Source organism: Macaca fascicularis, chromosome 18, assembly GCF_037993035.2.
Source record: "Macaca fascicularis isolate 582-1 chromosome 18, T2T-MFA8v1.1".
NCBI classification, from domain to species: Eukaryota; Metazoa; Chordata; class Mammalia; order Primates; family Cercopithecidae; genus Macaca; species Macaca fascicularis.
Window position 1 is genome coordinate 75,330,786 of NC_088392.1, and position 22,704 is coordinate 75,353,489.

Below are 22,704 nucleotides of genomic sequence, written 5' to 3' on the forward strand. Positions count from 1 at the left end.
CCAGTCTTAACATTGAGGAAATAGTGGGAACCTCCTGAAACTCAAGTGTGTGTCAGACCTGCTATGGTACTCTTTTTTGCAGATCTCTCAATATAATATATTTCTAGGTGTATGAGGGGTAAAACTTCTTTCATTTGCCTTTACCTTCTCTTCTTCCCTTAAAAAGTGATGATCAGAGTCAGGTTTATAGGGTAATCACCAGGAAACAATTGTAGGTATTTAGTGAACACTCACTAAGTGCCTAGCACTCTAGACAACAGCAGTAAAATAAGGAGACATGGCCCCTGCACACAGGATTTTTATATATTAGCTTAAAAGTGAATTTAAAATGCAAACAAAAGCAATGGCGATGGTTAGAAGGTGAGACGTGGTTATTCACAGTTATCAGGTAAGATAACAGTTGGCCTTTGAATGGAATGTTTACCAAATGATTTCACGTCGGCCAAAGGCGAACATTAACCCACCCTGCGTTTGTCTCCCCTTGGCTGCCACCCACCCCAACCCAACTAAGCTATGCCAACCCATTAGCTGTCACTTTGGGGTAAGTAAAGCAGTTCTGTCTTGAGCTCCATGTGAAAGAGTGAATAATCAAAGTTCCAGAAGGATCTCAGGCATCCGCAGGACGTGCAGACAGAAGCATAATTGCAGCAAGCCTCCTCTGTTCCATCTCCTTCCCATTCTCCTCATGGGCAAAATGTTCTCTCACGTGGCTTTCACTGTGCCTTTCATTTCAAATCATTGAAGGTCATACCACCTTTTAAAGGTTAATCAGGGCCAGGTGTGGCGGCTTACGCCTGTAATCCTAGCACTTTGGGAGGCCAAGGCAGGAGGCTGTCTTGAGCCCAGGAGTTTGAGACCAACCTGGGCAAAAAACCAAGACCCTGTCTCTAGAAAAAAAAAAATTTAAAAATTAGCCAGATGCAATGGCATGTTCCTGTAGTTCTAGCTATTTGGGAGGCTGAGGCGGGAGGATTCCTTGAGCGCAGGTGTTCAAGGTTGCAGTGAGCTATGATCTCACTATTACACTTCAGACTGGGTGACCTTCTCTCAAAAAAAAAAATGTTAGCCGGGGTAAGCATGGTGCCAAACACATGAATAAACTTCTCACTGAGATGGAAGAGAACGCTGAAGTTATTCCAGGCAAACCCGTGAGCTGCTGGACAGTTTATGGAATGAGGTGGCAGGCACTGTCCTGTCCTGCAGAAGGATGATGAAGGAGAATGTAATGAAATGACTACGTAGAACAGTAAAAATACCAACTTACATAATCACATGTATTACAGAATGTTACATCTTCTTAGCAGATTGTGCCTTTTACTCTTTGAGCAAATCTGGCAAGAAATGTCTCTGGATACTAAATTTTTATAATCCAAAAAACTTGAATCCTAAATTGGTGAGTATCAAGATGCTAGGCCCTAAATCGGTTTCCTACAGTAACGTATAGCTATTGGCCCATCTGCTTTTTCATACTGTGTTATTGTTGAGAAGTCTGATGCCTCCTAAAACTTATTCCTTTATTTATATCCTGCTTTCATTTTTATATTTCTGGAAACCTTGTAGGTGTATTTTTATTGTTGGAGAACTGAATATCATTAGGATATGAAATCTTTCTTTTTCTCATCATCATTAGCACTCAGCTTTTTGTTTCTGATAACTTCCTTTCCTTTGAATTCTGAACATTCTTTTCCCATTATTTCTGTAATTATTTCTTTCTCTCCACTTTTTCTGTTCTTCCTTTCACTGCTTGGATTAAACTCACATATCTTAAATTGTCAGTTATTTTCCATATCTTTTTTCTGTTTGTCTGCTAGTAGATTTTGTCTGCATTATTCTTGTAGAGACTTAATTTTAATATTTGCCATGAGTAATTATAACTTGGCCCCTGTTGCATTTATAATTCAGCAATCATACTGTTAATTCACAAGAATGCCTCTTTTTCCACTGATTTCCCCTTTATTGTTATACTTAGTTCCTGACTTCTTGTTGCAACTGCCTCTCAAATCTCTCTAAAAAAAAATTATAAATGTTCTTCTCTTTCCTCAATTATCTGCTTTTCGTAGAATGTTTATCACTGTACTTCTTTTTCGTGATGTTGGATTTTCTCTTGATATTGGTTTACAAACCATTGCAAAATACAATCATAAAGTCTCACTTTAAAATAGCATGGTTTTGTCAGTTAGGTCAGACTTAGACAATTAGAGGTTTTCTTGCAAAACAAGAAGCTTAAGGAGGAAGGCCAAGGCTGGTATGGCTGCCCTGGCATGGATCTATCAATTTTTTCTTCTTTCCATTCTGCCCCCCTTAGTGTATGGGCCAATTGTTAATACTTACAGGATGTCTGGACATCACAGGCACCATGTCAATGCTTCTGAAGGAAGCTGACTTCATCCACTTTCACAAGAAAACATTAGCTTTCCTGGACACTCCACCAAGTGGAATTACATTCATATCTTACTGGATATAACCATCAGATGATCACACTCAGTCTTTTTAGTTAGAACATAGCATCTTGGAGCAAAATCATGATATTCATAAGTTAGGAAAGAAAAGAAAGTGGGTTTTGGCAGGAAGCTAGCAGAGTCTGCTTCTGAGACCAATTCTGTTACAGTACATGGCATTTATGAGGATCAATATAATTATGAATGAATTGGTAAGTGCTGTTATCAATGCCCAGGTAGTCATTAATTGTATATATCTCCAGGCAGCTGTACCTATTTATAAAAACTCTAGAGTAATGCATATGTGAATACGCAATCGTATTTGGAAAGATATGCCTAGATAAACGTGGCTTTGATTTCTTCTGTTAGCCTCGTGATACCTGTGACAACCACACTAATCAGCTGGATGGCACCAAGGAAGAAAGAGAGCTTCCAACAGTTATCAAGGCAAGTGGTTCCATGGTAAGTTATAGTTGGGGGGATGGTGATAGGCATGAAATAAGCCATTTCTTCAAGACGGTTGAGCAAAACTTGAAAAAAGTGCAATATAATTAAGATGGCTGGACAACCACAGATTTCAACATACTTATCTACCTTAGATAATTTTTAAGGAAAATATTCAGTGGTAAATGAGCTCAAGTTGAGTAGGTAAGCTCGTGAAAAGGTGCTTAGCATTATTAATGATTATGGAAATGCGAAGAAAGCCACAGTAAGATATTTCTAGATACCCTATGGAATGGCTAAACTTAAAAAGACTGACAATACCAAGCAGTGCCAAAGATTCAGAGCAATTAGAACTTTCATATGTTGTTGTTAGGAATGTAAAATGTTTTATCCACTTGGCAGCATCTTAAAATATTAAGGATATACCTACTATAAGACCCAACCGTTCTACTCATAAGTAATATGTATACACACAAACACTTATCCACAATGTTTATAGCAGCTTTATTTGTAATAGCCCCAAACTGAAAATATCCAGATGGCCATTTGCAGGTAAATGGATAAAAAAATTGTGGTATGTCCACAAAATGGAATATTACTCAGCAATAAAAAGCAACAAACTATTGATATGCACAACACAGATGGATCTCAGAATAATTATACTGTGTGAAAGAAGCCAGACCCAAAAATATTTGATACACACAAAATGATAGAAAATGTAAACTAACCTATAATGGGGGAAAGATGATCATTGATTGGCTCCTGGGGACAGGAGAGAGGGTGAGGAGGGGAGAGAACTAGAGATTCAAAGGAGGCATGAGTCCATTTTGGGGGGTGCTTGTTTTGTTCATTATCTTGACTGTGGTGATGGTTTCATAGGTCTATATAACTGTCAGAACTCATCAAATTGTATGTTATATATACTTTATGTACAGTTAATTGCATATATGATATATCTCAATAATCCTGTTTTTAAAAGTCCATTGAATATCTTATAATCTCATTAATAGACAACATATTTATTTTTCAGTAAGCTACTTACAATAAATGGTCTATTTGTGTGTTAGGTATGAATGACCCTTGACTCTAATCACACATGCTGCTAAACCCAAGCACTTACAAAATGTTTACAATCCAATCTACAGTAGTCAGAAGCCTACCTTACAAATCAATCCCTATATAGATAAAAGAAGACACCTTCCTTATGTACGGTCCACATAAATGAAATGATCTGTCAAGCTGTTTGTTTATTGAAAATGTAAAACAACCCTTTTAGTTTATTTCCAGCGTCTTAAATGATAACCAAATAGCTGTACTTGCTATTGATTCATAATTTACTGTCAAATACAATCAGACCATTTGTTAAAAATCAGTTATATCTGTTTGCTTCGTATAGAAGAAAATCTAAGGAACTTAATTTTAAGCAAGTAGAAGGGTTTTTTTTAAATCACAAAACTAAGAAATTAATGGCGAATTAACCAAGGCTTGTACAACTGCAAAACAATGTAGTAGTAGCCTTAGCATGGACTGACAACTTTTTCCTTTCGTGTTGCCGCCTTAGCATGTGGACTTAATCCTTATACTTACAGGATGCTTAGGAGGCTCTGATACCTCGTTGATACCTGTTAGTGTCACCAAAGCGAACTGGGTCAGTTTGCCCATGCAAAATGGAAAGAACACTGAAGCACCAAGTTTTGCAGCAAGGAAGGTTTTTTTCAACTCAAATGGCAGGAAGATAGGAGGAAATGCTCAAATCTGTCTCACTGAGCCGGGGATTGGAGCAAGTTTTATAGTTAGAGGGTAATGAGGGGTGATCTGATTGGATCTTGCAATAAGATGATGCCAGGAGGCCTGCTCTGACTGAATCCTGCCATGGGGTGATGCCAGGGCTCAATCTGATTGGATCCTAGATCCTGCCATATGGTGTCTGCTTACTTCAGTCCCTGTTCCTCATTCTGAGCACTTAGGTTCCACCCATGGTTGCATGCTTGGTTCATCTGGTTATGCTCATATTGCATGATCTTCAACCTGGGGGTCCATGGTGTAAACCAAAAATAAAATTCTAAGGCCTCCAACTATCTGAATGGACCCCTTCTCTTTGCCAAGGGTATTCCAGAGTTATCTGAAAATCTCATTCAGGCCACAGTGGTAGAGGGGGTTGGACATGCCTCATTATACCCTCTAGCATTAACATCAACACAGACCTTAAGTCTGATAAACATTTACTGTCTATTCTCTCTAAAGCCTGCTACTTGGAGGCTTCATCTGCATGATAGAACCTAGGTCTCCACAACCCCTATCATAACTCAGACATTCCTTTCTACTAATAACCAACTGCCAATCAATTTTTCTTGTTTTTTTGAGACAGAGTTTCACTCTTGTTGGCCAGGCTGGAGTGCAATGGCACGATCTCGGCTAACTGCAACCTCCGCCTCCCGGGTTCAAGCGATTGTCCCGCCTCAGCCTCCCAAGTAGCTGCGATTACAGGCATGCACCACTATACCCAGCTTATTTTTTTGTATTTTTAGAAGAGACAGGGTTTCACCATGTTGGTCAGGCTGGGCTCAAACTCCTGACCTCAGGTGGTCCACCCTCTTCGGCCTCCCAAAGTCCTGGGATTACAGGCATGAGCCACTGCGCCCAGCCCATTCAGAAAATTTTTAAATCTACCCATGACCAGGAAGCCCCTGCTTCAAGTTGTTCCACCTTTCCAGATCAAACCAATGTGAATCTTACATGTACTGATTTTGATGTATTATGTCTCCCTAAAATGTATAAAAGCAAGCTGTACTCTGACCACTGTGGGCACATGTTGTCAGGACACCCTGAGACAGTGTCATGGGCACATCCTTAACCTTGACAAAATAAACTTTCTAAATTGACTGAGACCTGTCTCAGATATTTTGGGTTCACAATGGCAACTAAAAAACAACTCACCACTTAGTTACATGAAAGTCGAACCAGACTGGTCTCAGGGAGGGGTTATATTAGGAACATGTGACAACTGACTGTCCATTTTTAAAAGGAAACCTTCACTCTCCTGGAAAACTTGTACACTAGAATTTCTCTCTGTCTCTTTTTTTTTTTTTTTTTTTTGACAAACTGTTACACCCTTAATGTGACCGTAAGTTTTTTCTATTCTTATTTTAGTTGCCTGGACCTCATTCCTTTATAAATAAACTTCTCTAGGTTTTTGTGTTTGTTCTCTCTGCAACTTTTTAAATTTTATAAATTTTGAATTTATTTTGAACTTATTGCTGGAATTCTGAACTTTCACAAAGATCTTCTTTTTATCTTTTTCATCCTGGTCAGCACATAGTGGGTCTTTTCTGTCTAAGAGTAATTTTCTTTCTTCAGTTGCTGGATATTTTCTTCTATTATGTCTTAGATTATTTTTCTCCCCACTCCCATCTTTCAAGAGCACATATTGGATGCTTTGCTTCAATTGAATTTGAATAGCTACTAAATTTTATTGAAGGCAGGCCCCTCTGGAGCTGCCTCTGGGAAGACACTAGCTACAGCAAGGGAGGTGCAGCCAGGCTTGTGCCTTCTGTGGGGCCAGCAGGAGCCAGGAGCAGGTGGGAGCCCTGCCCCCTACTGAGTTGGCAGGGTGGGAGCCCTGTGCTCCCAGGCGCAGCCACAGTCGTCCACCTGCAGCACTGGACCCGGGCATCTCTGTACTCTTGGTGGCCTGGGAAACCCCTCCTCCCACAGGCTTGGAAGTGCCTGCTCATGCTCCCTGGCCTCTCCCCGCTCCTTTCGCCCACTCCAGTGTGGAGCAAAGTTGTGGCACAGCCTGGGTGCTGTCGCAACCCCACAGGGTGTGCACATGCTCAGGTCAGTGGTTACACTCCAGCCCCCTGCTGCCTTGGCCCTCCTCTGAACTTTGGGCACCAACCAGCATGGGAGGGAGGCCAAGGTGGGTGCTGAGGGCAGCTCAGCACAGCTCTGCAGGTACCCCTCAGCAAGAACAGCCTAGGCACTGTGGATGGCATGTTGATGGTGGGAGGCAAACAGGTTGCTGGGCAGAAAGGGTCAGGTACCTGGTGAAAACCCACCTTCAAGCCAGGAACAGCCTGAAGCCAGGAGGATGGGCTGCCAGCTCTGAGTGAAGTCTGCTGACCTGACTGAGAACTTCATTGATGACCATTCAGCCAATTGGATAGTGCTTTTTCCAAGCCTGCACTTCCTCCCTTCTGAGCCCATAAAAACCCCTGGACTCAGCCAGTCACACAGATGTCAGGGACTACAAGGCCTACCTGTTTCAGGTCTCTTCAGGATGACCTGTCTGCAGAAAGGAGCTACCCACTGGGGGTCTCCTGAGAGCTGTTCTGTCACTCAGTGAAGCTCCTCTCTGTCTTGCTCACCCTCCCGTTGTCCGTGTACCTCATTTTTCCTGGACCTGGGACTAGAACTTGGGACCCACCAAATGGTGAGACTGAAAGAGCTGTAACACAAACAGGTCTGAAACATGCTTCCCACTTGCCACATTGTGGGCAAACTAGAAGGAGAGAAGAGCTGTGGCCCTTTGGGGAGCCCAGACCTAGGGGCTCTCTGAGCCAGGGCTGTGACACCCTCTTTGGGGCTCTGCATTTCCTCGGATCTCCAAGCTTCTAGGCACCACCGCATTCCCTGGTGCCCACAGTGGAATTCATCTGTGGTACACCTGGTCCAGCCATAGCCTTGTACAGAGCCAGTGCCTGTACTGGCACCTGGAGCTGCCTGCCCTGCTGCAGCCGACATGCCTGGCTCTATGCTGTGGCTGGACCCTGTACTTGCTCACACACTACTTGCCACTCTGCACCTAGCTTGCCCTTGGCAGGCGTGGGATCTGGGCCAGTAGCACAAGCCAAGTGCAGCCTGCTGGGCCAAGTGGGCGGAATGAATCCAGTGGGCCTGAGCAAAACTCGGACAAAGGCAGCACCCGTCACAGAGGCTTCCGGCTAGAAAAGCGACACCCTGAGGATTCTGTGAAATTAGCTCATATTACTCTGTTTGCTCTGTTTTCTAGTTTTCTTCAACTTCATGCTCCAGATTTGAAAATTTTTTTTTGGTCATTATTGTATTTTTATTTAGCTTGTCTCACTCTTTTTATGTTTGGCAAACAAATTATGTCCCAAAGCAATTTTTAATCTCTAATATACCCATTATTATAGCAATATCATCTCAGTTCAAAGCAGCAATGGCCCTTTTCAGTTTCTCAGAAGGTAAGAATTACATTATTTTTAGAAAATCAAATCATTTTTATGTTTTCTTAAATTGAAGTATAACTTACAAACTATAAGTGCATACATTTTAGATGTATAATTCAGTAATTTCAGTTGTGTTTTTGTTTTTTGTTTTTTAGAGACAGGGTCTCTGTTGTCCAGCCTGGAGAGCACTGGCACAATCATAGCTCACTGCAGCCTCAAACTCCTGGGCTCCAATGATCCTCCCTCCTCAGCCTCTCAAGTAGCTGGGACTACAGGTGTGCACCACCACACCCAGCTTCAGTTAATTTTCACAAATGTTATCACCCATGTAATTACAGTTAATCAAAATATAGAACATCTCCATTACCCAGAAATTTCTCCTGGGCCCTGTCAGTCAGCAGGCCCCCTGTCCTGGAGAAGCAAGCCCAGCTGTGATTTCTAACACCTTAGCTTAGTTTCTCGTTTCATATAAGTCTAATTATAGTATGTTCTTTTATGTCTGGCTTCTTTAATTTATAATAATTTTGATATTCATCCATTTGTTGCATGTTTTAGGAATTTAGTCCATTACTAAATAATATTCCATTGTATAAATACACCACTATTGATGTTCACCTGATGATGGACATTTGGATTGTTTACAGTTTGGAGTTATTACAAATAATTCTGCCCAGAACATTTATGAATATAAATGTAGAATAAAGGATATAAATTCTCATTTCCCTTAGGTAAAGATGCTACATAATTCAGATTGTCAGCAAACACAGCCGCATCTCTCCATCACCCATAGCTGTTAAACTTAGTAAAGAATAATTTAATAGGTAAATCTAAAATAACTAAATTCTATCATTACAAAAGATCTACAGGCAGAAACAACAACAGAAAATCATTTTCTATTGCATATCCTGTGTGGAGGATGTTGTCAACGAAAGCTAGGTCTTCATGGGTTCACACAGAAAAAATAACAGACTCCTGTATAAATATTTTTCCAGTATCAATATAGATATAAACGTTTAGTTTTTTCCAAGTTATTTTGGAAATGTAAACATCGCGTGTAGAGAACGCATTAGCTTTTGGAATGTGTGGCAATCTGTGAGTGCACAGTGATGTGAGCACCATGTGGTCAGGGACCTGCACACCTCCCGCTGGGTGGCAGTGAGTGTTTTCAGGTTTTAGGTTGTGCCTCCAGTGGAGGGAGAGCTTCCGACCATGACTGTCAATCCCAGGTGTTTCATCTTGTCCTCCTCCCCAGCCCCTCCCCCAGCCCCGTCTATCAGAATCTTTTACAGCCGGGGGGTGATAGGATTCACCCTACGCCTTCACGTAAGGACACAGTGTGTGAAAGGTGTTCTCAAGGCAGAAGCTGTCAGCACGTTGCAGGTAGAAGGAATTACAGCTCACTGGGCCTCTAAAGTTTTCTGCAGAGGCATAGAGCTGGACTTTATTGATTTTTCTGATTGATTTGTATAGGAAATTGTTTCCTTTGCAATTGAGTTTCCTTTGCAGTTGAGTAGATCTATTTTCCAGAAAGGCCAAAATTGTTGATTGTGTGTTTGTGTGAGTGAGGGGGGCTTAACTTTAACGTGTGTAAAGGGGATAGGCTGGTTAGTACGCAGGCTCCCCAGATGCAAAACCAAACTAATGAGGGAGATAAAAGCTGATTTCATTTCTTGCTCTCCCCTCCATGTCTTTTTTTGTGGCATCCTGAGTTCCTTCTCCCTTAGACTTCTATACTCAAGCTAGGAATTCATCCATCCCCAAGGCAACAGTTTCATTTAATTTAGATCGCATCTTTTTGGTGTTTTTTCCTTGGGTTATATTTAGTTGCTGTCTACATATTTAGGGCAAGAGAGGTCAGCCTGGCTCCTATTTTTCTAAACATGTCTTAATTATTTGTCTGCGGCCGTTTCTTACTCTTTGTTCATTTTACGTTATTTGTTTTTCTCTTCCCTTCCTAGACATTTTATCTTATGTTGCTCTTAGGAAGAGATTTTTAACTTACCAAACCAATCTCATTTGCTTTACACCTACATATTTCTCATTTGGCCTGCTGTGGAATTCTTGGCTGGTTTCCAGTGCTATTCAAAACGTTTTCTTTTAAAAAATATATGTTTTTCTGCCATTTGTAGTTATTTGGGTGGCAGGGGAGGTAGATTGTCAGTTTCACCATATTGACTTAAATTTCTTTTTTTTTTTTTTTTTTTTGAGACAGAATTTTGTTCTTGTCACCCATTCTGGAGCACAATGGCACAATATTGGCTCACTGCAACCTCTGCCTCCCAGGTTCAAGCAATTCTCCTGCCTCAGCTTCCCAACAGGCATGCACCACCACACCCGGCTCATTTTTGTATTTTTAGTAGAGATGGGGTTTCACCATGTTTTCCAGGCTGGTCTCAAACTCCTGACCTCAGGTGATCCTCCTGCCTCAGCCTCCCAAAGTGCTGGGATTACAGGCGTGAGCCACCATGCCCAGCCAACTTAAATTTCTTATACTAGCTCTTGTTTCTTATTTGTTTCTTTAAAAAAGAAAAAAAAGGTATTTGTTCATTTTGTAAAGTAATGTATAATGTCTCTAGAAAATTGAGAAAATACAGTCAAGCAAAATGAAGAATGCCATTTAATCAAATGCATTAAACTCAAATGCAGTGAGTTTTGTTGCTAAAGAAAATAATATTCACATCTTAATTTCAGTGGCACCATACTACACTACAACAAAAATCTCTTAGTTCCAGCTTTATTAAAAAACAAAAAACAAACAAACAAAAAAACCTTGATACTATGGCTACTAAATTCTATTCACTACAAAAAACAGTCATAGAATCTGCTAAGAAAGATTATGAGATTAGTCCAGTTAAGTTTGTGTTTGGATACATGTAATCAAAAAGTTGGAGTTATTTTGCTTCACATGGAGACCCTTCAGATGGGTGGCCCATGTCTGATAGGCCAGCTGCATGGACACAGCCAGGCTTGCTTTTCTGTCCCTGGCTTCTTCCCGGTGCCCGTTGTCCTCATTTGTACAAGATGCTTGGCAGCTCCAGGCTGTCATCTGTGGTCCTATCATGAGCATGTATCAGCTGAACCTGTTTTTTTTCTTAGTAAATACACTTGGTAAAGTTTCACTTACATCTTGTTGGCCACGTGACCCCTCTTAACTGCAAATGAGACTGGAAATCAGGTTTTTTGATTCACCCCAATTCCCTGGAACAAAACCAAGATATTGTTAAGGCAAATAGAGTTTGTGGCAGGCACATCAGTGTCTGCCACAGAGGCCAGTGTCCTTAGAGGGCTAGGCACCTAGGTGGCTCATAGTCATGCTGCACTAGCAGTTGGATGCAATTGTCTGTGCACAGGCAGTCATGATTGCATATATTGCCACCCATATCTCAGTATGAACACAGAACAGAATACACAAACACATTGGAAAGTATTTGCCTGAATAAGAATGGTACTTTTATTTCTCCATTTAGCCAGATGATGCTTCTCTCAACAGTACTACCCTGTCTGACGCGTCCCCGGATAAAGAAGGGAGTTTTGCAGTTCCCAAGAGTGACTCTGTGGTAAGTCATCCATGTCAGCACAGTTACATGTCAAGGTACAGTTGCAAGTCAATGCAACTAATGTAGGAAGGTAAGAAGAAGCAATTCTTGAAAACATTAAAAAAATACTTGAACTAAGATCGCAAGGAAACCACAGCTGCTGGTAGAATTACTGACTTTGTAAAAATTAGGAAGAAAGAGGCTCAAAATGAAAGAGGACTCCATGAATTAATATATCACTGCAGTGAGAATTCAAAGTGTATATATATATATATATCTCAATTTGGAGAAATTTGTTAACTTTGGTCTTCTCGGCTGAGTTCACTTAGAAAAATCCCAGAGGTTTGATGATGTGGCTTAACTGCCATCTTAACCCAGAAGTTCCTTTTACCCACAGGATAAATTCAAAACTTTCATGTTGATATTGAAGACTCTCCACTATGCCTACATTTCCAGCCTTAATTCTCAGGACTCACTCATGCAAACTCTTTGCCTTCAGATGAATTCATTCACTTGGTCTTAAATAGCAGAACTTGTACTTTTGTTTTGTCAAAACTGTTTGTCATTCCCCCTCCCGTCACCCCCACTGCAAATCCCCAGTCAGTGTCTCTGAGCAGGTGCTCTGCAGGGAGGATATTATAGACCCCCCACAGGAGACAGAGACCCCATTAGATGAGGCAGTGGTTTTCCAGTGGCAGGTTGATGGAAGGCAGCAGTTAGCACAATAGCCACTCAGATGGAGGTGGCACGTTCAGAGGTTCTGCTGGGGCAGTTGTTTCTCAACCCCTGTCCACTTCGAGAAACAAGGAGCTGATGACATTTACATGCATGACACATTCCTAGGAAATCCCTGTTGTTAGGGAGATAATGCTGTTAGCCCCATATAGATTTGCTTTGTTGTTGTGTTTTTAGATTTTTGTTTATGGTATTGTTTTGTTTTGTTGCACAGTGATCATGTAAGAGGAATAAAATAATGTGAGTGACTTTTATATTTTACTAATAACTCTGTAGGTTATGGCATAAATAGGCTGAGGGATGCCCACAATATCTGACCCACTGGCTGTAAATCAGCTCTTTCCCATTCAAGACCCAGCGTTGGGATGCAAATGAGTGAGAGTGTCTGTATTTTAGACATCACCTCAAATTCACCCCATTTATTAATGAAAACAAAGTCAGTCATTCACAAAGTCTGGTAACTGTTGGAATAAGGAGTGACCTGCGGTAGATCTTACACAGTTGTGCTGTTCCCTTGTGACTGGGGACTCGTGCTCTGAGGACTTGCCCAAGATCCTTTATCTTCCATTGCAACTTGTGGCACCCATGTGCCCAACAGGCACCCCTGCGTGGCAGCCTCAACTCTGCCTACCTCCTCCCCTCTTCATGCCCATCTCTGAGACCTGTGAATTTCATCATGTAGATGGTTGTAAAATCTTTCCGCTCCCCTCCTGTCTTATACAGCCTCTTAGTACAGAAACTCATCGTTATCCTCCACACTGCTGCAGCAGCCTCCTGAGTGATCTCCAGACTTTAGCTCTATTCTCTTCAAATCCATCCTTCCCAGAGCCTCAGTCATTGATCTAAAATACAAGTCTTGCTTACAGCCTGCGGTGGTTCTGCAACACTTTCTAGTTAACGTGGGAGTTCCTGACGTGGTCGGACCCCTTGTCGGCCTCTGTAGTTGGCTTTAACACCCCCAGCATTTCGTACAAGCAGCAGCACAGGACTGCATGTGGTTCCACGCACGCACCACCAGAACTTGAAGGAGGACGATTGTGTGATTGAGTTGCCAAAGAAGAGGATGGTAGGCACGCCTTCCTTTCTAGGTGCTTCCATGGCCGCTCCATGGCCACAATTTTATTTCTGATAAGACTGTTGGTCATATTTTTCTATTTCTTTATTCTTAGCTGCGAACTTCTTCGCATCATTGGTTCATTCAGTCATTCACTCAGCAAATTCTTATTGAGCGCATATGGTCTACAAATAGGCTTCTTGCCAGTTTGAGGGTATAAGAGAAAGAAAACGGTCTTTTGTGGCAGTTATAGAGCTGTCCAGAGTAAGTTAATCACCCAGATTTTGTTTTTATTTTCATTTTGTTTTTTTCCGAAGGTAGATTGAATGCCAGTAATGATATAAATAAAAGTTTCAGCAGTATTGGGTCTAAAAAATACCTCACTGGCACTGGCCTTCAACTTACCTTGGATTATTTGTTACTCAGAGTATCTTTTAGAAAAGTTAAACAAAATGGTTATTTGCTGGAGTGGCTCACAGATGCCGAGTTAATGCTTTGGTAACTACATTTAGGGTCCTGTGCTTCTTGGTTATAAGGAACCACAGGGATCCCAGTTTGGTTTCCGAGCCTTCCAGAAGGAAGGATATCCAGTCATCAAATGAAGCAGGGGCCAGGGCTTCAGGGGTCCTGTCTGTGACACCTGTAAAAATAAACTTCTCCTGCCAGGCTAAATTCCTGGGGCCAATTTACTGTCATCCCCAAGACTTCAGGGGGCCCCAGCTACTTGCCCTACTGGAATTTACGTTGTAAAATGGTATGAAGAAGGGAACCTAAATTATCTTTTCCATAAGATACCCATGACCTAACCCGTATCTTTCCCCTAGTCTTTCATCTTTTCTGCACGTTTGAAATGCCAACTTCATGAGAAGTAAAACCGCCAGGTTTGCAGATGTCTGTCTCTATGGTTTGTTTTTGAAATCTGTTAGAGTAGGTTCCCCCTCATCAAAGTCTGCATTAGAATTTCCTTTGGCCCTTCTTAGAAATTTTTTCTTCCAGATAAACATAGAAAAAGGCTAGGACTACCCCGTAAAAAATCTTGTTGTGACTTTATTAAGAATTTCATTGAATTTAAAGATTATTGTTGGAGAGAGAATTCACATCTCAAAACACTGAGTCTTCCCATTGAGGAATAATAATTGTGTTTTTCCATTTATTTATGCCTCCTATCCTTCAGTGAGGTTTCATAATTTATTCCTTTAAGTCTTACACGCATTTTCACACGTGCTAGTTTGCACTGGTATTTAAATCATAAGATTTTTAATGATATTTTCTAGCTTGTTTTGCAGATATATAAGGAAAGTAGGTTGTTTTGTTTCTTATAACAGTGTCTCCTTTAGCTTCCTTCCTGAAGCTTTTCTACTGCTAAAAATTTTTCATTTAATTTTATGACTTTTCTCAGAACTCATCTGCATATACTGAAAATTTTATTGACTCAATATGTAAAATAATTACTCATCTCATTTTTTTCCCTTAGAGGACTGACCACAATCACTTATAACGTTGATTAATAATTATGAGGATCATTTGATAAGTTCTGGATTTTTCTTATGAATTCTTCTAATGTTTCATCATTAAGGAGAGTATTTATTCTAGGGTTCTGAGCCTTATAAATATTTTAATCAGGAATGGAGTTTGAATTATATCAAATGATTTTCCAATATCTGTTAAGATGAATGTATTGTTTTCCTTCTTTAATCAATTAATTTAGGAAATTACATTGATAGGTTTTTCTTATATTGAACTATAATTATATTTCATTTCTTAGATGAACCCAATTTATTGTGTTATGTTATTCTTTTTTTTTTTTTTTTTTGAGACAGAGTCTCACTCTGTCACCCAGGCTGGAGTACAGTGGCACAATCTCAGCTCACTGCAAGCTCCGCCTCCCGGGTTCACGCCATTCTTCTGCCTCAGCTTCCTGAGTAACTGTGACTACAGGCGCCTGCCACCACACCCAGCTAATTTTTTTTTGTATTTTTAGTAGAGATGAGGTTTCACCATGTTAGCCAGGATGGTCTCGATCTCCTGACCTCGTGATCTGTCCGCCTCGGCCTCCCAAAGTGCTGGGATTACAGGCGTGAGCCGTCGCGCCTGTAGAATTTGATTCACTACTATTTTAGTATTTTAACCTCCGTTCTAGTAAATGGGATTAGTCTATACATACAATTTATTAAAATTTGTTTACAGGGTTATTCTAATCTTTGTACAAATATGTTGAAAACCCTGGGTTCTTTTCAGTACCTTGGAGTCATTTACTGAACTATGATATAAACATATATAAATCTACACATATTTATAATTTATATATATTTCTGATATATTTAATAATTTGTTTAAGAAATCTCCAAAGCCTGGTATCATTGTAGGCATAAAGCTTTGTTTAATTTTTTTTTTTGATGGAGTTTTGCTCTTGTCACCCAGGCTGGAGTGCAATGGCACGATCTCGGCACACTGCAACCTCCGCCTCCTGGGTTCAAGTGATTGTCCTTCCTCAGCCTCCTGAGCAGCTGGGATTACAGGTGCCCGCCACCACGACCGGCTAATTTTTTTGTATTTTTAGTAGAGACAGGGTTTCACCATGTTTGTCAGACTGGTCTTGAACTCCTGACCTCAGGTGATCCACCCTCCTCGGCCTCCCAAAGTGCTGGGATTACAGGTGTGAGCTGCTGCGCCCGGCTTGTTTATTTTTATTTTATTTTATTTTATCTTTTTGAGACGGAGTCTTGCTCTATCACCCAGTCTGGAGTGCAGTGGTGCGATCTTGGCTCACTGCAACCTCTGCCTCCCGGATTCAAGCCATTCTCCTGCCTTGGCCTCCCAAGTAGCTGGGACTACAGGCGCATGCCACCATGCATGGCTAATTTTTGTATTTTTAGTAGAGACTGGGTTTCATCATATTAGCCAGGCTGGTCTCAAACTCCTGACCTCATGATCCACCTGCCTTGGCCTCCCAAAGTGCTGGAATTACAGGTGTGAGCCACCACACTGGGCCTGTTTAATTTTTTAATGGATGTAATTTAAGGGTTAGATTATTTTCTATCCCAATTTGTATGAATTTTGGTAATGTATATTTGCTTTAGCAAGATACACAATTTATTTCGAATTTCAAGGTATGTTATAAATTTATTGTGTGTGTGTGTATACACACACATATACGTGCACACACATATACAAATGTTTATTTACATTATAATTTTTAAATTATCTGTGATGGTAAATATTATTCATTTTTGTTTCTAAAATGTGTGTGTTATGTCTTAATCAGACTGTAAATAGTTGCCCATATCAGCAATATATTTTAAATTAATAAATGTTATTGTTACTTATTTATTTATTTTTGAGAGAAAGTCTTGCTCTATTACCCAGGCTGGAGTGCAGTGGCGTGATCATGGCTCACTGCAGCCTTGAACAACTGGGTTCAAGCTGTCTGCCTACTTCCGCTTCCCCAGTAACTGGGATTACAGGTGTGCACCACCATGCCCAGCTAAATTTTTTTTTTTTTAGGTAGAGATGAGGTCTTGCTATGTTGCCCAGGCAGAACTTTATTTTTTAGAGCAGTTTAGGTTCACAGCAAAATTGAGTAGAAAAGTACAGCGATTTCCCCTATCTCACCATTCCTATGTATGCCTAATCTTTCCAGTAGCAATATTTTTAAAGAAATAACTAACTTTATTTAATTGTGCCTATTTTTTCCTATTGCAGTAATTTATTTAAACCTTATTTTTTTTTTACATTCTGTCTTGGCTCTACTTGGGTAATTTTTTCTCATCTCTTAGAGTATGAAGATATTTCACTTAATTTTAGTCATTTGCATTAAAGTTAAGAATTTCTGAATAATACTTTGGCTATTCTCATGGATATTTGGTATTTAATATTCTCATTGTCTTGATATTTAGGTAATAATTTCAGATGTGAATTATATTTTAATTCAAGACATCATCAGAATACCTTTAAATTCATGTTGAATAGATTTTGCAAGTGTTTAAAATGTATTGCATATTTGTCAGTGAATGTGGCTTCCTTAAGTTGGTCTCTGGGGAATTTGACAGTGTTTGCTAGTTGTGGATTTGTCCGTTCTGATCTTGGTTGCAGAACAAGAAGATGAGGAGCCTTACTGTCTTTACTGAATCAAGCACAGGTGACTTTAGTACATGGCGTCATATAGCACAGAAACTCAAACCATGAGCAAACACCAAACCGCCAATCAGAGATATCAGAAACATATTTTGAGTCAATGAAATTTTAAGTAGTGAACAGAGCATTGAAAATGTTTTGTATAATCTTTATTGAATATGGAGGACATACCAGATAACGTTAGTCAAAGTCTAGTTATAAGAGAAAACTATAGCAAATAGTACCAGGCTCCTACAATTTAAACATAATAACCCCTCATACTCTACTTTCCAATCCTAGCTTGGTGTAACTAGGGCAGCAGAGCAACTTTCAGCAGAGGGAAAGCACCCATTGTGATTCTGTCACTTTCCTTAGCAGTGAAAGCCCTGGCGAGAAACACATGTGGTTGAGCACATTAGGGAAACGGTGAGCTCAGTTATGAACAAGCTGGGAAGGTTGCTTTAAATGGGGGTGGTCTTTATATTTAAAATACATTAAAATCACTAGTACAAATAAAAAAACAATGCTAGTTGTAATATGATCCTTAATGAGCAACGGATGTTTTAAAATAATGTATGTCAAACATCTAGCCTTCCTGCTCAATCTACATCCCAACTCAGGTACCATTTACTGGCTGCCACTGTTCCTTCATCTCCACCATGAATCATTCTCCCGCTGTAACACAAGAATGCACATGTGTTTGTCTTGCTCTGTTTTGTTTCTAACCCTGAGGATTCTAAGTCTCAACTCCTTGACCTGGCTTTCAAAACCTTCCAGAATTTGCACTGACTCTTCTGATTAATTTATTTCTTGTGTTTTTCTAATACCATGACTTGACTTCTGGTACCCCAGTCTCTTCATGATCCCCGGTGCTGAAATGCTTCAGATATTTCCATGCCTGAAATGTCTGCTTCCATCTCCGTCTGGCCTGAATGCTTCTGCCTGTCTCCTCTGCCTTTGGAAGTCCTTTTCATTATTCCTTAAGTTCCAGCTCAAGTCCAACCACCTCATCAGTGGAAACCTTCTGGGCAGCACCTCTTCCCTCTCAGTCGCTCTCCAATAACATTTGCAGCTGGGATTACAGAAATTAGTTCTTAACAGTGGCTTGATTGTCTTTTCCTAATGCTTTGTAAGTGTTACTCTGTTCTTCTCATTGTAAGTAGCTCAAGAGCAGGGATTATGACTCAAATTTCTGCTTCCCCCAAGAAAGTCCCACAGTGATTTACATTACAAAGAGCAGGCACTCATTCAGTACAATTAACTGGCTAGGGGCCAGTTAAACCGTCAGAGAAAATTAAGAAAATGACATTCAGTAGGTTTAAGTATCCCAAACCATCCGTTTCAAGGCCTAAATAAATAAAAAAGTCTTATCAATTTTCAAAAGAATCTTCTCGCCCATAGGTAAGTTATTTCAAAGTCTGACAAAGCATTTCTTTGTTGGAAAACTTAAGGAAAGAGAAAAGTTGTCCACATCTCTTTAAGGATTTGAGTGTGTGGGTAATCTTTATTCCGTAATGTTACTTGTAGGGCCACCAAAGATCTGCCAGACAGTGAACCTGCATGACCCTAGACCTTTTTTCAGTTTGTCATTCTTCCACCAATTATAGGAATTGGGCATCTATGTTTCAATAACTGGGCACCTATTCATATGCCATTTACACAATTATAATTGTATCAACTTTTTTGAAATAAAATAGGAATAAAAGGAGATCATGAGGCTCAGAATTCAAGACTCCTTTGTGCAACTTGTAGTATCTGATAAAAGACCTTTCATGAAGCAGGTGTTCAATTATTGCTAAATAAATACAAGAATAAAAAAAAATCAGGCTCTAGGGGAAAACATTTTATGTGTGAATAGCATATAAAATATTCTTGATGGAGTAGCAGATTTCACTATCACATATTCACAGATAACTCCCATATTAAAATTTATAAGATTTACATGTAAATTGTTTTGATAGGATTTGTGTGTAAATTTTTACTGATACCCATCCAGACATAGGCAGTAGCTTGCTTCACAGGCCTTTACAAGGATAGATACTCAACTTGTGATCATCCTGCAGAGGAGTTCAGTGCTCTGGCAGGATTTCAATTTAAAAAGTATGAAATTAATTAAGAGGGGAAATTGAATTAGAAAAGATACCTAATATTTTGTTAGTTACTATCACTCTGTATTTTGCTGCGAGGGAATATGTTAATGTTATATTAACATAATATAATTAATATAAGTAAGACAAAAATGCATGAAGATTCCTTAACAAATGATATTATAATTATCAAATTATGTGACATCAGGCATCATAATTTCTACATCTTAGTGAAGGTATAAGCAGCAATATCAAATTATGTGACATCAGGCCTCATAATTTCTACGTCTTAGCAAAGGTATAAGCAGCAAATATTTAAGAGCTAGGAAAGCACAGTTATATGGACCTTACACTGTTCCCTTTTGTGAAACCTGTGTAAGCTCACCATCCAAACCTAATGCAGAAACAGGAAATCAGATACAGGCCCTTTATGAAACCAAGAATGGCCTTTTTTTTGTGAAAATAACTGTTGGATACTGCAGAACATAAGTCAGGCTGAAATGTGGGGTGGACAGTATTTATGGTACAATGTTTTGTATTCATCTTCCTTTGCTTGGCAGGCTATACTTGAGACCATTCCAGATCTCCCAGTTCATTCCAATGGATCACCGGAGCCGGGACAGCCAGTGCAGAACGCAGTCAGTGGTGAGTGGCGTGCCTCCCATTGAACTTCAGCTGTGTCTTCTCGCTTTTGTCCTGGCACTCAGTACAGTTAGCAGTGAATTTCTAAAAGCAAAGTGTAAGTGCGCTTTTCTCCCTGTTGTGATTCTGTCACTTCCAGCACTCACCCCTCCCACCCAGCTCCGAACACCCCATTGTGTCACACAAGACAAAATTAACTGAGCCAGACTGGAGGCAGAATCTCTTCCTCCTTCACGACCACCTCATCATGTAGAAACTCCTCCTGTGGGTAGTGTCTTTGCTTTAAAGGCTCTTTCCCGAGTGGTGTGGTCTTGTTTCAGGCAGGCCAGGAAGTAGGCCTCTTCTGAGGATCTCTACTTTCTGCTCAGGCATACGCAGCACCAGAGCAGCCTGCCCTGCTGACAAGGCTGCGGGGGACGCTTTTATCTGGACCTCTTCCACTTGAGAGGCGGGCTCCCTAGATGGGCTCCGTATGGAATCTCAGATCCTCCTTGTAGGAAATAGGCCCCTTTAGGCCATACTTTTGTGATTTCTCAGTTTTTCCCAAAATATGTGCATTCTTTTTGTAAATAATGGAGCCTGTACTTTTTTCAGCTTTGGCTTCAAAAATCAAAGATGTTGAGGTGATGAGAATGTTCTACAGTTGATCATGGTGATGGTCGTACCACCAGGTAGCATATGGCGTACCTGCCATATGCTAAAAACCATTGGCAGGTATACTTTAAATGGGCAAATTGAATGGCATGTGAAGTGTATCTCAATAAGGCTGATAAGAAAAAATAAAAAACGAAGGGACTTGCCAGACATTCGTATTCTGCATCATTCTGTTTGTTGCCATACTGTGACTTAGTTGAAATCATGCCACTAAAAGCTAGCCGTCTATGTGGAGTGGTCCTGTGGTTTGGAGCATTGGCCTACATTGCTGCTCTCCAAAGAGTCTCTTCATAGATGCGTAGGTAGTTAGAGTTCTATTTGTTTATCTTCCTCTGTTTTGAATGCAAGCCCCTGTATAACAAGAGAACATCATAGCTCTCCCTTTGCCATTTTCTTTATTTTATTTTATTTTATTTTTTTGAAACAAGAGTTTCGCTCTTGTCACTCAGGCTGGAGTGCAGTGGTGTAATCTCAGCCCACTGTAGCCTCTGCCTGCTGAGTTCAAGTGATTCTCTTGCCTCAGCCTCTAGAGTAACTGGAATTACAGGTGCCTACCACCATGCCTGGCTAATTTTTGTAATTTTAGTAGAGACAGGGTTTCTCCATGTTGGCCAGGCTGTTCTCAAATTCCTGACCTCAGGTGATCTGCCCACCTCGGCCTCCCAAGGTGCTGGGATTATAGGCGTGAGTCACTGTGCCTGGCGTCCCTTTGCTGTTTTCTAAGTTCTCGCTGTGCTCATTTATTATTGTGTTTTTAATTAGCATCTGAAAAAAACTATTCAGAATTTTTATATCTGTTGACTTACAAATTTCTCCACCTAATTTTAATGTAAAATTAACTAAGTTTTTTTAAATTCTGCCTTTTGTTCCTTTTATTTTACTTGGTAGTCCCCTAGTCAGTGCCTACAGCAGAGGGCAAAAGAGAATGAGTTCTTTTTATAATAAAATAATTATTCACTTTGCATGTGAACAGTTTTGCCAGGCAGTGAAACCAGATGACAAGCTGAAATCTGAATCAGAAATCAGGTTAGGATTGCCCAAATGATTTATGGATTCACTTGTTTTTGCTCAATGAATCTTTTTTTTTTTTTTTTTTTTTTTTTTTTTTGAGACGGAGTCTCACGCTGTTGCCCAGGCTGGAGTGCAGTGGCGCGATCTCGGCTCACTGCAAGCTCCGCCTCCTGGGTTCACGCCATTCTCCTGCCTCAGCCTCCTGAGTAGCTGGGACTACAGGCGCCCGCCACCGCGCCCGGCTAATTTTTTGTATTTTTAGTAGAGACGGGGTTTCACTGTGGTCTCGATCTCCTGACCTTGTGATCCGCCCGCCTCAGCCTCCCAAAGTGCTGGGATTACAGGCTTGAGCCACCGCGCCCGGCCTCAATGAATCTTTTGTCTTAATTTTCTAAATAGCTTGAGAAAAACATTTTTAAGGGGCACTACTTATCATCCATTCAGCTTTTTCTCAATGTATGTCATACAAGATCAGTTAACCAATATTAAATAACAAATTCCGATTAATTCACCTACACAGATTTAGCCATGATACAAATGGAATTTGAACAAACCTTAGGAGGCAGATATTCCACAGGTGAGGGGAGAAACAAGAGGAGTCAAAGTAGAGAGGAATTCTAGCAGATTCCACCCTTTCTTCCTCTGCTTTAAGCTTCTGCTTACCCATAACAGTGACACTGGGTCTAGATGAGCTTAATTGTAATATCATAAGAATATACATAAATACCCCATTTTGGACTTTCTTTTAATAATCTTCAGCAACTGTCATGAGACGTGCAAATCTAAAATTTAAAACAC

General features: G+C 40.4%; 1 protein-coding gene across 10 annotated transcripts in view; it reads left to right on the plus strand.

The window, feature by feature from the left end:
• Positions 1-22,704, plus strand: part of ARHGAP28 (Rho GTPase activating protein 28) — a 197,430-nt gene that overhangs the window by 130,491 nt on the left and 44,235 nt on the right. For 7 of the 10 annotated variants that reach the window (XM_015439836.4, XM_015439835.4, XM_045378235.3 and 4 more), the window contains 3 exons: positions 2,808-2,900; positions 11,542-11,631; positions 20,160-20,244. In XM_015439836.4, the coding sequence (XP_015295322.3) occupies positions 2,808-2,900; positions 11,542-11,631; positions 20,160-20,244 (268 nt within the window). Of the gene's footprint in view, positions 1-2,807; positions 2,901-8,330; positions 8,350-11,541; positions 11,632-18,610; positions 18,642-20,159; positions 20,245-22,704 lie in introns of those variants that run through there. The other 3 variants (XM_074022857.1, XM_045378234.3, XM_074022858.1) reach the window with 3 other exon arrangements.